The 13,107-nt window shown below is 38.8% G+C and overlaps 1 protein-coding gene across 2 annotated transcripts in view; it reads right to left on the bottom strand.

Moving 5' to 3' along the window:
• LOC145984969 (putative E3 ubiquitin-protein ligase HERC1) overlaps positions 1 to 13,107 on the bottom strand; it is a 309,625-nt gene that overhangs the window by 276,046 nt on the left and 20,472 nt on the right. For both annotated transcript variants that reach the window (XM_083118420.1, XM_083118421.1), the window contains exons 7-8: positions 7,430 to 7,624; positions 6,323 to 6,548 (exon numbers count right to left, since the gene is read on the bottom strand). In XM_083118420.1, the coding sequence (XP_082974546.1) occupies positions 6,323 to 6,548; positions 7,430 to 7,624 (421 nt within the window). The remainder of the gene's footprint in view (positions 1 to 6,322; positions 6,549 to 7,429; positions 7,625 to 13,107) is intronic.

The raw sequence follows: 13,107 nt of genomic DNA, 5'->3' as shown, positions 1-13,107 counted from the left end.
GAATATAAATAGTATCCTGAGAGATATTTCATACTGAGGCGACAAACCACAAGTGTCGCTTGGAAGCGAGCAGTCTGTAATCAATGCAGCCTTTCGAACCGTAGGGACACAAGTTCTGACTGCACCGTTTCCTCAAGAAGATTTTACACCGAAGCGACACGCGACAAACGATACGAGGATTTCACACCAAAGCTATTGAGGAAATGGCCCAGTTTGAGCGACGCACAAGCGACACGTGTGGCTTATCGTGTCGCCTAGATCTGTTGTTGTAATGTGCGGTAATGTGTTGCCTATCTGTTGTTCGCACAATTAGCAGCGAACGCTTGCTAATAGACTGAAGGCACCACGTCGCTTGTCACTTAGTTGGGAACTCCCCGTGTAGCACGTCACTTCGGTCTGAGCACCCTTCCTTTACGGAGATTTCCGACCGAAGTAACAAGTAGCACGCGAATACACCATATAAACGTGTCGTTTGTTGTTTGGACCCTCATGTGCAATGAATGCTATTTTACAGTCTGGAAGTGTGTGTCACTAGTGTGACAGTGTGAACATCCCATGTCGCTTGTCCCATTGGTTTGAAAGTTGCCTTACACTCATGTCGATGGCACTAAGAAAGTTTTGTGGGGTTCCTCTTGTCGTTTCATGCAATAATCATCATCATCGCCGCGATTAGTTTAAAGCGGAAGAAAAGAGACAGTATATATCAAAAATACAAATGCTTCAGTGTGTATATCTTTAATAGAAATGATGATGATGATGATAATAATGAACCTAATTCATACACAAAAATTTAGTTGCCAAGAGCATTCCACGCGTATTTTTTCTCCCGTATTATTAACGATAGTATGACGATAACAGGACGTGGTCGACTGTCTAGAATGTTCATTAATATCTTTGCCAACACTGTACCAAATATCATAGCAATTATCACATTCATAGAAATGCTTCATGTAAAAGAATCAGACATTGCAGCGAAAACTCCATTTACTTCCATTATAAGCAGACGAGTACCACGCACCGGGACCAACACCAGTGCCTCTAGCGGTATCATTTTCGAGTGGAACCAGCCAGAGATGCCAGAACAGTGCCGTTTTCCACACTAGTTATTCAAGGCGCTGTAGCTGAGGTGTGATATGATCAGATCACTCCCATGCTTAAGCCTCCTTTACCCCTCCCTGTCTGACTTACCCTTACCAGGTAAGCACTGATGATAAGGTTCCTAAAAATAGTGTCATTTATGCAGGGACATTGTTGCAAACATTTTCACTTCCTGAAATCCCTCCCACATGGCTGTCAGACACCCTACTGGCTGGACCACTCAAGCTTTTAGGCCATTTCCAGATGGAAATGACATGGGACATGCTGGTTGATTGATTTGTTTTGTTTTTAACTTTGCTTTTCTGCCACTTTGGGCTAATTGTGAAAATGGGGATGAAAGTGATTAAGACACTCTCAAAGAACACCCATGCCCAAGCCAGGATTCTAACCCTGGACCCCTGGCACAGAGGCCGCCAGACATGGGACATGCAAGCTATAGATCCACGATCACATTTGAAACCCTGTCATGAAAGGAGTGGCGCTAGTGTTGCTAGGCTAAGTCAAAGGGAAGCTTATACAGTAGTTTCGGAAAACTTGGTGCTAGTACAGGAAAACTTCGTTAATACATATTGGTTAATACGAAATACCCTTTAATCCAAAACTCTTTAATCCAAAGTTCTTCCCATTCCCCAGCCGATAAGATAGGATTTTTAATGTGTTTCGGTATGGATAAATCGAAATACGGGTAATTTTTAATACGAAGTTGTTTACAAGACCCTTCAGCAAAACTGGTTTTGCTTAATTCGAAGTAGACACCTGCATAAGTCGACAAGAGAAGATCGAATGTGGAGAGAGTTTGGATGTTATTTTAACTTGACCTTGATATGTTTCCTTGTCCTAAGAGCTGCTGACAACTCCGGGGAAACAGCCCAAAATGCCCACTTTGTCAATGTGCATGGCAGGTCTTTCACCACTGAATGTGCCACCTTGGAAATATTCATCAGAGCCAGACCAGAAATGCGAGATAAGATCACAGGAATGTTCCAAAATAAAGATGCGTGGCACCTGGAAGTCTTGCCCATCTGTCTAGCTCTGAGTTTGAGATTACACAATTGAAAAAAATAGTTTTTTTAAAAAAAAATCGTGAAAATGCTTTCATGTTCTATTTTCCTTCCCAAAACATGCCTCCTCTGCATAACAGGTGATATATAACTACACAGGATAAATGGTGTTACCGTCTCCTAGGAATCTTTGTGTCTGCGTAAGATCTGTGGATAACAATTTATTATAGTTTCTTTAAAACTTACAATATTATTATGTAGTACATACAGGGTCCGTTCTGAAAGTATCCGAACTGTCCGCAGCGTGGTGTGAGAATCGGTCGAGGGTTCGGGTAAGCTGCGCCAGGTGGCAGTGGGGACCTTAACCTTCAAAACAAGACCTCGCTCAGTTGCCTGCGAGCAGTGGTTGAGGTGCAATCGCTCGTGTTGTGTACACAGAAAAAACGTCGCGTCGAGAATTTGCAGTTGGTGGATTTGGTGAAAATGGAGCGCACTTTGGAAAAGTGCTACGCTGTGAAATTTTGTGTTAAATTGAAAAAAAAAAACCTTACGGAGACTTTAACCATGTTATCACTGAGTGATAACCGGGGATGAAACCTGGATATTCGAGTATGACCCCGAAAGCAAGAGACAAAGTTCAGAATGGCACAACCACGCATCCCCTCGTCAAAAGTAAGGCCCAAATGTCAAAATCAAAGGTGAAGACAATGCTCCTTGTCTTTTTTCTATGCGAAGGGGGTCGTGCACAAAGAGTTTGTACCTGCTGGGACCACCGTGAATGCAGCTTACTACAAAACAGTGCTTCAGCATCTCCGACAGAGGGGCCAGCGTGTCCGGTCTGACATCGCCGACAGGTGGGTGCTTCACCACGACAGCTCACACAGCGCTGTTGGTAGGTGAGTTTTTGGCCAACATACGCCTCATCCCCCAACTTCTTTTTGTTTTCCAAGGTCAAAAGGGTGCTCAAGGGGAAGCATTTTGCGTCAATTGAAGAGGTTCAAGCTGCCATGACTGCAGCATTAAAGAGGGTGTCAGTCAAGGACTGCTGTGAACAGCGGAAAAGTCGTAATACTCGCTGTATTGAGGCTGAAGGTGCCTACATTGAAGAATATTGACAGCAGTTGTAATTGTCATCAATAAATTGTTTGCAAATAAATAAGTTCGGATACTCTCAGAACAGACCCTGTATAAAGCTTATTTTGTGAACTATTACCAAGTATAAAACATCTGTTATGGGGGTAATTTATACTGTAATTTATTTACATCTGAAAAACAGGCACCATCTTGAATAGTTTGGATCACTCGAAGTCATTTAATTCGAAGTTGGCATTTTTTGGTCCCTTGAACTTCGTATTAACAAGGTTTTCCAGTATATCTTGATGGCTGAGCACATTAAGTTTTTGAGTCATAATTTAGCTACCTAAGGTTCCAGGTTCAATTACTGTGCAACCATGCAAGACAAGATTAACTCAAGAGGTCTACTGCCTACACATGATATGGTAAATAGGTAGAAACATGCACAAAACACCACCATAGGTTTCGGATCAGTATTTTATGTTTGTATGCATTCTGTTGTTCTATTTATTATCACCAGGGTGGTATTTGTAGAGGGGAGGAGGGAATTCTCCCCCTCTGGATACTTGTGTCCCCCTCTCTCCTTGATAAATTTTATCCCTAGAGGAGAATGATATTTGTCGCAATTCAGTTGAAACACTTTTCTGTCAGATGACTGAAAGCTCCATTTGGCGAACACAAATGTAGCCTCAAGCGCTGCTCTATTCCTGGAACTGTCAAACAAGTGGCCAGGGTTGAAGACTACTACCTTCCCCTCTTCCCCTTTCTTTGTCCACGGAATTTGGCAGGAATATGCCACCCGCAATGAATGTGAAAGTTTCAAATGAATTGTCATGTTACTCGAACTTGTCACCACACAACGTCTGTATTTGCATGAGTGGAACAATATTACGCGCAGATAGCCTACATGGAATTTTTTATGCAAGCGCGATAGCCCTTTACGGTGTCATTTTTTAAAGAACAGTGTGTTCTTTTTTTGTTTTTGATCAAAGAGCTACATTTCTTTGTGAAGCTAGAGTGTTAGTGAAACAAGTGATCATTACGAGTTCCAGCATTGCGAGTTCCAGACTCTGCAATATCGGGAATCTACCTTCAAAATGAATGAAATCTGACAAAGCTGGTGGCAGCGAAGACTCTGTTACTGCGTTGATCAAAGGATCGGTTCTGAAAATTTGCAAGTGCATCTACACAAGAAGGCAGTAGTAGTAAAGTGGTTAGTTCCTTTTGATTGTTGGTTGCCCGTGAAAAATTTAATGAATGGAAAATTACAGGGACATGGCTTGATCATCTAGTGATGAAGTTACACATACATAATCTTTCAATATCACTGAATGGCGAGTTGGAAGGTGGTATCCTTTGTTGGAAATATTTTTCAGTTTCAGCATGCATTAAGTTGGTAGTCTTGCAGCATGCTAAACACATTTATTAAATATTAAATAAAGACTAAAGATACAGAAGAATCGATATTGAATTTATTCTCTTGATCAGTTTCGTAACAATTGATCATGAAATTACATATACAATGATGTTTCGGTAGTGGTAATCAAGGAGTCCCGGACTAATTAGCGTAACTTGGCAGAGGCACTTGCCTACCTAACAAATTTTCATCATTAAGAAGCTAATAGAACTTGTGTTAAGCTCCTTTGACCTGAGAAGCAAGTTAAGGAGTAATTTTTATGATTTCACAATGTAACAGTAATATAGCAAAGTAGTTTTTGGTGCTATTTTTATGGTGTATAAACTTTTTAATTCTGCCCTCTCCCAATTTTTATGGTGTATAAAACTTTTTGATTCTGCCCTTGCCAAAAGTTATGCCCAAGTTCAATTCAGTTTCCCAAAAGTTAGTAGACTGATGCAGTGTTTTTTGAGGGGGCATCACTCCTTTGCCCCCACTGGAAAAAATTACCTTTCTTGCCCCTCCCTGAAAAAATCCTGCAGATGCCCATGCACACACACCATTATCTCATGCTGACTCTAGACAGTCAGTAGAATTTCCCCTCTCTGGAAAATTCTTAAATACCACACTGAATATCACTTGCTTTCTTGTGTTTGTAATTTGTGGCAGTTGTTACAACTCGTAACATTCCCTCTTCATGTGTTATTATGAAACTTTCCTGTTGTTTCAGCAGTAGATAATTCTCACCAAACTTTTTTTACTTATCTATTCCACCTGTACTTTGCCACTGGACTTGTCCAGTTAGCATATATACACTTGCATCAATGATCGCAACTAAGGCGTATGGATTATACCAAGTTGGGTATAGGTGTTCCAGTTTATGTATTTTTTCATCAAATTTCATCTAACAAATGTTCATTCTCAAAACAACAACTAATTCATATTTTGAGAAATCAGAGATGTGGTAGTAATAATTACAGAGAAACTTAGTACTCACGTTTTTCCGTAAACGTGCCAAGCAACAACACAACAAGTACCAACGAGAATGGTGGCAGTGCCCACTGAAATTAATCGAACAAGCTAAAAACAGCTTTGTGGAAAATGTGAGTACTAAGTTTCTCTGTAATTAACAACAACTAACATGAGCCACAGCATTTTGTTGGAATGCTGAATTTTCTGCTCAACCTTAATGGATGGAAGATAAGAATGAATGAAAACATTATAACATGGGTAAAATTGTGTAAAAGGTATCAAAACTTAATCACATGATCATGTGAAAAGAATGGCTAGTTGCTTCATTGCTGGTCATTCCTCTGATGTGATCCTGATCAAGTTTTTTTCCTGAAGATAGCAGAAGTCAATCAGCAAATTTGTAATTCCAAGAAAACAAGGTACATGTTGTGACTTGTCTCAGTTGTTTTTAATATGTTGACAAGATGTGGCATGAAATATCACCTTTTTATTCATTCTTATTGTTGCAATGAGCCAAAAAGGACAGCAAAACAACATAAAATAAGAAAAGTTCAAGTGCAGTATCATGACATGTTGCAAAAGACCATTCTACTTATTCGTCTTCACACAACACAGGTCGTGTCAATTGGCCTTAAACTAATACACATGTAAAATCTAATCTTATAACTACATACTTCAATACGTGAAAACAAGGAGAATCAAGCAACACTAAACAAACCAACATACTTACAAATAATACATAGATACATACATGACAAGCACTCATTTGATCAATTCTTACCATCTCCCCAACTGTACACCCGTCCACCTTCTGTTAATGCGAGAGTATGCCCATCACTTCCTTTAGAAGATGACAACTTCTTGACTTGACCATCAATATTCAGTTTCTTTGGTTGTGGTTGATTGTTTGAATCCCCTAGCCCTAATCTTCCATAACTGCCTTTTCCACAAGCACTCACACTCCCATTGGTTTGAATCATGAAAGTGCAATACTGTCCAGCTTCTATCTGTGGAAATATATCAAATCATAAGGCTTATGTGATAATGCACTTTTTAAGTTCATAGCATAAACATGGTTGAATTTTTTTTCCACACAAATATATAATAATTCCATGTTTCTTACGCAAAATATTACTATGACTATCAATTTCAATGTCGTACAGTCACCATAAAAGAGCCTTCTGTTGTAAAGTAATATTGCGCAAAAGACACATGGAATTATATATTTGTGTTATATTTGTTTATAAAAGTTAGTTCTAATAATCTATATTATATGGATGAATGACAGGAATCAATTAAACATTGTATCAGACATATGGCTAAAATTAACAAATATTGAACCAGACATAAGGAAGCTGTGCTTGGTTACATGGGTCCACCCTTTGCATTAGCAATACAAGTCAAATTAGTGTATGTTTACATTAAAAAAGCATTAACATAAGGTTAACTCACAGAGCTTCATTTATGAACAATTAATCACACCAACATGTCATAAGTTGCAGTTTTTTGCCAAATAATTGTATTATGAATTGTGCATGTTATTAACACATAACTATAGTTAGTTCCTACCTTAATGTCAATAAAAGAAGGCAATCTAAGAACAGTTTTAGTGATTGTATACTCAATAGTAATAGTATTAGGCAATATAAACATGCAAATTTGAATGTTAGCATTGAAAATCCTCACAACATTACTTGGTGGTATGAGAGTATGAATTTTGGCTTAGTGATACACTAGTCTAAAAGTCTGAAACCCTGACACATACTATGAATTGTAAATAACTGTTTATTTTCTTGCATTGTCATACTGATTTACTATTACGACTCAGTGCATATGAAATGAAAAGCATGCTTTAATACTTATGAATGTATAAGGAACAAACACATACCTGCAAAACATCATGAAACGCCTTGGTTAATTTTGGAACTAAAATTTTCTCTTGACTTCCTTCTGCCAACTGATGTGAAGAGTTACTACCCCAAACATAAACATCACATTTATCAGATGAGCTCATCATACTCTGAACATCACTGCACTCAGCTCCTATGCATGACTGTGTGTAGTCACATGCCAGTGAAACCAACTGAAATGAAGATATTCATTTGAATTATAACTTCTGAAACAAAACTGGTACTTTTGTTTTACATAAATGAAATGAAGGTTGCATACAACATACTCACAGCACATAACAACAATACTGATTGGATGAAGCTGAAAAATTGATGATTTCAAGGTAAGTAGCCAATGATATTAGAGGCATGCATATTTAGTTTTTGACGAAAACATGAAATATGAAATAACACATTGTAATGTTAATTTTTCATGTTTTAGAAAGGTGTGAGGTGCATTTTCCTACCTTGTGTGTCTGTACATACACCCGCTGTAAAATGACTTCGGACCTCATGTGAAATCTGCCGTAGTAAGCGGTCTATCAGTTTACAGCCTTGTATCTAGTGTTGTTTTGTTTCGAACACGGAATTGTTTCTGCATTAACATATCTGGCAACAGTATATTACTGCTGATAAGCAAGTGCATTTCATATTGTTAGTTGACACAGGAAGGGTGACAGAAAAGAATGAAGAAAATGTGGTGCATTAACATGGACTTAAATTACTTCCGAAGACTTAGTGATTCCATGCCCAAGTGCATCCAAATGGTTCTCAAAAGTAAAGGTAACATGACTACGTACTAATGTATGCATTTTTTGATGTATCTAATAGCCAGCGGCGGCGGCTTAATACGTGCTACCGTGCTATAGCACGTTGCTAAATTTGTTAAAATGAAAAGAAGAAAAAAGCAAATCTCACAGATGCAAGAAGTTTAATGAAGACCTAAAGTGAATTGAAACTTCTCATGTTAAGAGCCTCAACATTTAACAGCGGCGCCACGTATTTCCCTCGCGCTGTTGGGGCTATAAGGAATACCTCACCGTGATAGAATCTCAACAGCACGTTTTCGCCCCTTTTTCATCCCTCCGCGCATGAATACTGTACACCCCCACTCCTCGATTCGTACGGTGGATAGGGTCTCGGCTCGAGTAAAATCGTCTGCTAGCGTGCTACAGGCAGACTCAGCACGGTAAGTGTGCCATCTCAGGATAAGAAGAAAGTCTACGACAACCTATTGCCTCTGTCAGAACAACGTTTATTAATGTCACTTTCAAACGTTCTCTCGTTATAAGTGTAGACTTATGCAATGTTTGTAACATGTCATATACATTAGCAGCACCTGCAAAAAGTTGGAACACAAATTGACACTACCCCTTAGCCTTTTATCTATTTCGGTGGTAAGTTGTAAAGATTGCAACTCTGAAACTATAGTCCGTGCCTTTTTTGCTTCCAAAAGTGGATTCTGCTATGTAATTTATGTTTAGGAAATTTTAATTTTATATTTTATCTAAATTACCTGTTTTTAAATGCTAGAAATATATTTCCTTATGCTTATGTAGCACTTCAATCGTCCAGAAACAAATTTGCAGAGTACCGTTTTTTTCCCCGGCTTCCAGACCCAAAAATTTTCCGCGCGGTTCATTGTGTTAAAATCGCGTGGTGCGTGAAGTGGTGGTCATTGTTGTTAAGGATTAGCTTTTTGTTGTTGTTGTTAGAAGTGAAAGTGAGTGTGTGTTATAACAATGAATTCGGTGGATTCTTTGTTGCAGCGCCCTTTCTCTTCAAGAACACTTGAAGAAAAGTTGGAAATAAAAGCGCTAGGACGGCCGTTGCCAGATTTGGATCTATCGCAAAATGCAAAGGGAGATAAGAACGCTACATATAAAAGGCGATTTAATAGAAAACTGTACGATAGTGAACCATGGCTTTGTGGGTGTCAAATTCGAAATGCATTATTCTGTTTTCCTTGCATATTTTTTTGAAGTAATGATTCGTGGTCTAAAGGAGGGGTAAAAGATCTAGGACATTTAAGTGAATATATGAGAAAGCACAGTGAAAGCAAAAAGCACACGAATAATGAGTTAAATTTTGTCTCTCTCGGAACTGTCAACATAGCAACGCAGTTAAGCAGCGCTTATCTAGAATCGCTTCAAAAGCATAATGAACGAGTTGAAAAAATCGCTACGTCTTGTCAAAAATCATAGACTGCATCAAGTTCTGTGGAGCTTTTGAGTTGGCCCTGCGTGGCCACGATGAAACAGATTCCTCTGCAAACCCTGGGGTATTTTTGGGGCTTGTTGATTTTGTCAGCAGTTTAGACAACGCTGCTAAAGAACATCTCAACAACAGCACTGTATTTAAAGGCACCTCGAAAACCATCCAAAATGAATTATTAGACTGTATGCTTGAGGTGTGCCAGGAGAAAATTGTAAAAGAAATGTCGGTAGCAAAATTTGTGGCATTGATGTGTGATGAAACCACAGACGTATCCGATCAGTTGCAGTTGGTTCTCGTATACAGGTACGAACTTAAGGGGGTTGTACACGAAAGATTCTGGAGCTTCCTTAATCCGGACAGACAGGACGCAGAGGCAATTTCCCGTTGCATCATGAAAGAAATGAACAGTTTATTTGGTGAGCAACCGGATGAAATAATTGCCCAAACATTTGATGGAGCTTCGGTGATGAGAGGAGAGAAAAATGGAGTTCAATCTCGCATCAAAGAACACTTTCCACTTGCTCATTACATTCACTGTTATGCGCACCAATTGAATTTAATAATGGAGCGAGCTGCTTCCCAAAATCAATCAGCTAGGGTGTTTTTTTGCAGCTTATCAGCATTTCCAACGTTCTTTTCACGCTCACCTCAGCGACTCTTGTCATTGAAAACCGAGGTTGCACGTCGTATTCCTTCTGGCTCAAGAACACGGTGAAATTTTAAGTCGCGTACGGTAAATGTTGTGTACGAATATCAAGAAGAACTTGCAAACTGTTTGCATGACTTGGAAAATTCAGCGTCATGCACAACCATTCAAGAAGCCCGAGGCCTGCGTCACAGTCTGGAGGATCGCGAATTTGTATTCTGGCTTTCGTTCTTTCACAGAATTATGCCGCATGTCGATATACTATACAATCAATTGCAAGCAAGGCAGACCGACACAGTAAAAGTAAAAAATGCCACTGCTGCTTTCAAGAGCACCATCCAAAAGGTAAGAGATAATGTAGACTCCTTACCTAGAGAATCGGAAACCACCCAAGCAAATAAGCGACGGCGTCGTGAATCAGATCTGACATCAGATGCAAAAGAAGTGTGCGATCGCATCACCACCGAAGCTTCACACAGATTTGAATTCTCAAATCATTTGGATTCTGCGCAATTGATTAACTCTTCAAGATTCCCGGAATACACGAATGACTTTCCAGAACGCGAATTGGACATGGCAGTCCGAAGTTATCCAGTCATTAACAAAAGGAAGTTGCATACTGAACTCTCCGTACTGTACGAACGAGATGACTTCCGTTCTGTAGAAGGAGCCATCCCTCTTTTGAACGTGATTCTAAAGAATAATTTGGAAAATACATTTTCCCAAATTACCATTTTACTAAGAATTGTAGCCACAACGCCGATGACAACTGCCGAACCTGAACGATGCTTCTCTTCCCTGAAAAGAATCAAGACTTTTCTAAGAAATACAATGGCCCAGGACCGCTTGACTGCCCTTGCTATGCTATCAATTGAGAATAGGCTGGTGACAAATAAGAGTGACTTCAACGCTGAGGTGATAGAAAAATTTTGCTCAAGGAAGAACAGAAGAGAATTAACAATCAGGCGATAGGTGAGTAAATGCATGGAAGCTTTCTTATTTTCTTTTCTTTGTTGATAAGTAAAACAAAACATTTTTCACTGTCGATTCTGCACTTCGTATGTGTGTACTCTTTTGCGATGCTTTTCTATCTATTTTGTTTAATCGCGACGATTAGGATGAGAGATGATATGATGAAATTAATGAAGGGGCATTCACAAATAATACCCATACCCGGGCCGAGATTCCAACCCGGAACTTCGATGGCGAGATCGAAAGTCGACCACTTAACGTTCGCAGCCACCGAGCCAGCACATATGTGTGTGTGTGTGGGGGGGGAGGTCATTATAAGTACATGAAAAAAAGCATCAGTTGTAGCATGCATCTTTGAAAAGTCACGAGCCGCCGCTGCTAATAGCTTAATAATAGCTTTTCACATGAATTTTTGTGCTTTTGTTATGAGGTTCGAAGTCATTTTGCGGTGGGTGTGTAAATGCTGTGTGTATTAGAAATATCCTGTAATACACATAATATCTAGGGCTGAGCTGATACTGATGTATTTTGCACGAACATGAAATTTAATATTCTGATGTAATTCTCAAATATTTAAAGCAAAAATCCTGGTAAATTGATGCATATAATTTTGTTTTAAGTCCACTTCATGTGCAGTAAGGCTAATCAGGACTTGACCTACAGGTTAAAGTGTAATCCAACCACTATGTGGCATATAATTAGAGTGGAATACTTATAAACACTAGCATTAACCTATATTTTGAACAATTTTATGATTACAATTTTTTTCAAGCATCGGTATCGGCATTGGTGAGAATTGGTGATAGTATCTACATCGGTATCGGTTCAAGTGCAGTTTTTTCCAAAATTTTTGCTTCCAAAAACTGTGGTGCGTTTTATGCATGGAATAATTCGGACAGCCAACATGAAACCGTACAAGGTCATTCCATGATTTTGTGACACTTGCATTGATTTTTCATGATTACGGAACCCTATCATGTTATATATCGTTGTAAAGCTTAAATCCTGTAGTTTCTGAATATGGCAACAGTATTCCATTCAAGAGAGTGACACTAATGTGAAATGCGATTGAAATAACTTCATCATAAAATGAAGGAACATTCTGATTTTTATGGTAATTTGGATGAAAGAAAAGATAAAGAAAAAGAAAATAATAATTAAAATGTATTACTGGCCAAATATTATTATATATATGGAGTGTGTAAATGCTTTAATGGAAGAAATCTTGTGCTGCTAACTGCTAATTTGAGGGTCCTGAATGTACCTCGTATAAATGTTATGTTAGTCACGAAAAAAGTACATATTTGGAAGGTTTTTTTAGAAAAAGTAAAAAAGGAATGAGCAAGAACTCGTATAAAAGTTTGAAGGCCATTTCCCACGATTTTTTACTTTGTAATGTAATGTTCTGCGACACCAAGAAAAGCAGTGTCATTCTGGCGGAATTCAAGAATGCACGTCCCGTCACATGGGATGCATGTCAGCAGTATTTGTTGGGCAAGAAATAATAGAAAATAACTTCCTGAGCACTGCAAATCCATAACATAACTTTGATCTTGCTGTCTACTATTACAGAATAAATAAGGTGGTTAGAGTGAAAGCTGTGGGATGCTAATCACAGTGGAGGGAAAGGGGGAAGTGGTGTGGGTTGGTAACTCATGGCCTACACAAGTGATATTCTTCTCCTCTTGGTCCACATAGCAACAAGTGATTCATTGAATAGTTATGATTTCATTCACTCTTGATCAGAATAACTATAGCTTTACAACCTACAACTAAGAAAGCCATTTCTTGAAACTGGATTATACTGCACATTATATACGAGATATAATTGTTTGTCACTTT

Source organism: Lepisma saccharinum, chromosome 3, assembly GCF_977018435.1.
Source record: "Lepisma saccharinum chromosome 3, izLepSacc3.1, whole genome shotgun sequence".
Lineage (NCBI taxonomy): Eukaryota > Metazoa > Arthropoda > Insecta > Zygentoma > Lepismatidae > Lepisma > Lepisma saccharinum.
Note: the sequence above shows the minus strand (reverse complement) of the source record. Positions and strands in the feature narration are given on the sequence as shown.